The sequence below is a fragment of the Penaeus monodon genome, chromosome 32, assembly GCF_015228065.2.
Source record: "Penaeus monodon isolate SGIC_2016 chromosome 32, NSTDA_Pmon_1, whole genome shotgun sequence".
In the NCBI taxonomy this organism is placed as follows: Eukaryota; Metazoa; Arthropoda; class Malacostraca; order Decapoda; family Penaeidae; genus Penaeus; species Penaeus monodon.
Genome location: NC_051417.1, coordinates 25,248,586 through 25,248,824, shown reverse-complemented (window position 1 = coordinate 25,248,824; position 239 = coordinate 25,248,586). Strand labels below are relative to the sequence as shown.

The window sequence follows — 239 nt, the reverse complement described above, 5'->3', positions numbered from 1 at the left end:
AGCCTAACAATGATATATCAAACACACCGATGAACAGACTATAGCACATCATGCACACCTAGCCAATTCACACACCTATAATGTCATTTAATACCTTATCCTCCTCCCGCCCACAGATGGCTGGTGCAACGCAACCTGGGACAGGATCCTCTGCTGGCCACCCACGCCCGCCGGCACCGTGTCTCGCTTGCCGTGCCCGCCTCTCAAGGGCGTCGATCCGTCGCGTGAGTGCTGGCCAG

The 239-nt window shown here is 56.1% G+C and overlaps 1 protein-coding gene across 1 annotated transcript in view; it reads left to right on the top strand.

The window, feature by feature from the left end:
• Positions 1-239, top strand: part of LOC119593767 (PDF receptor-like) — a 172,227-nt gene that overhangs the window by 40,186 nt on the left and 131,802 nt on the right. The window contains exon 2 of the mRNA XM_037942784.1: positions 117-224. Coding sequence (XP_037798712.1) covers positions 117-224 — 108 coding nt within the window. The remainder of the gene's footprint in view (positions 1-116; positions 225-239) is intronic.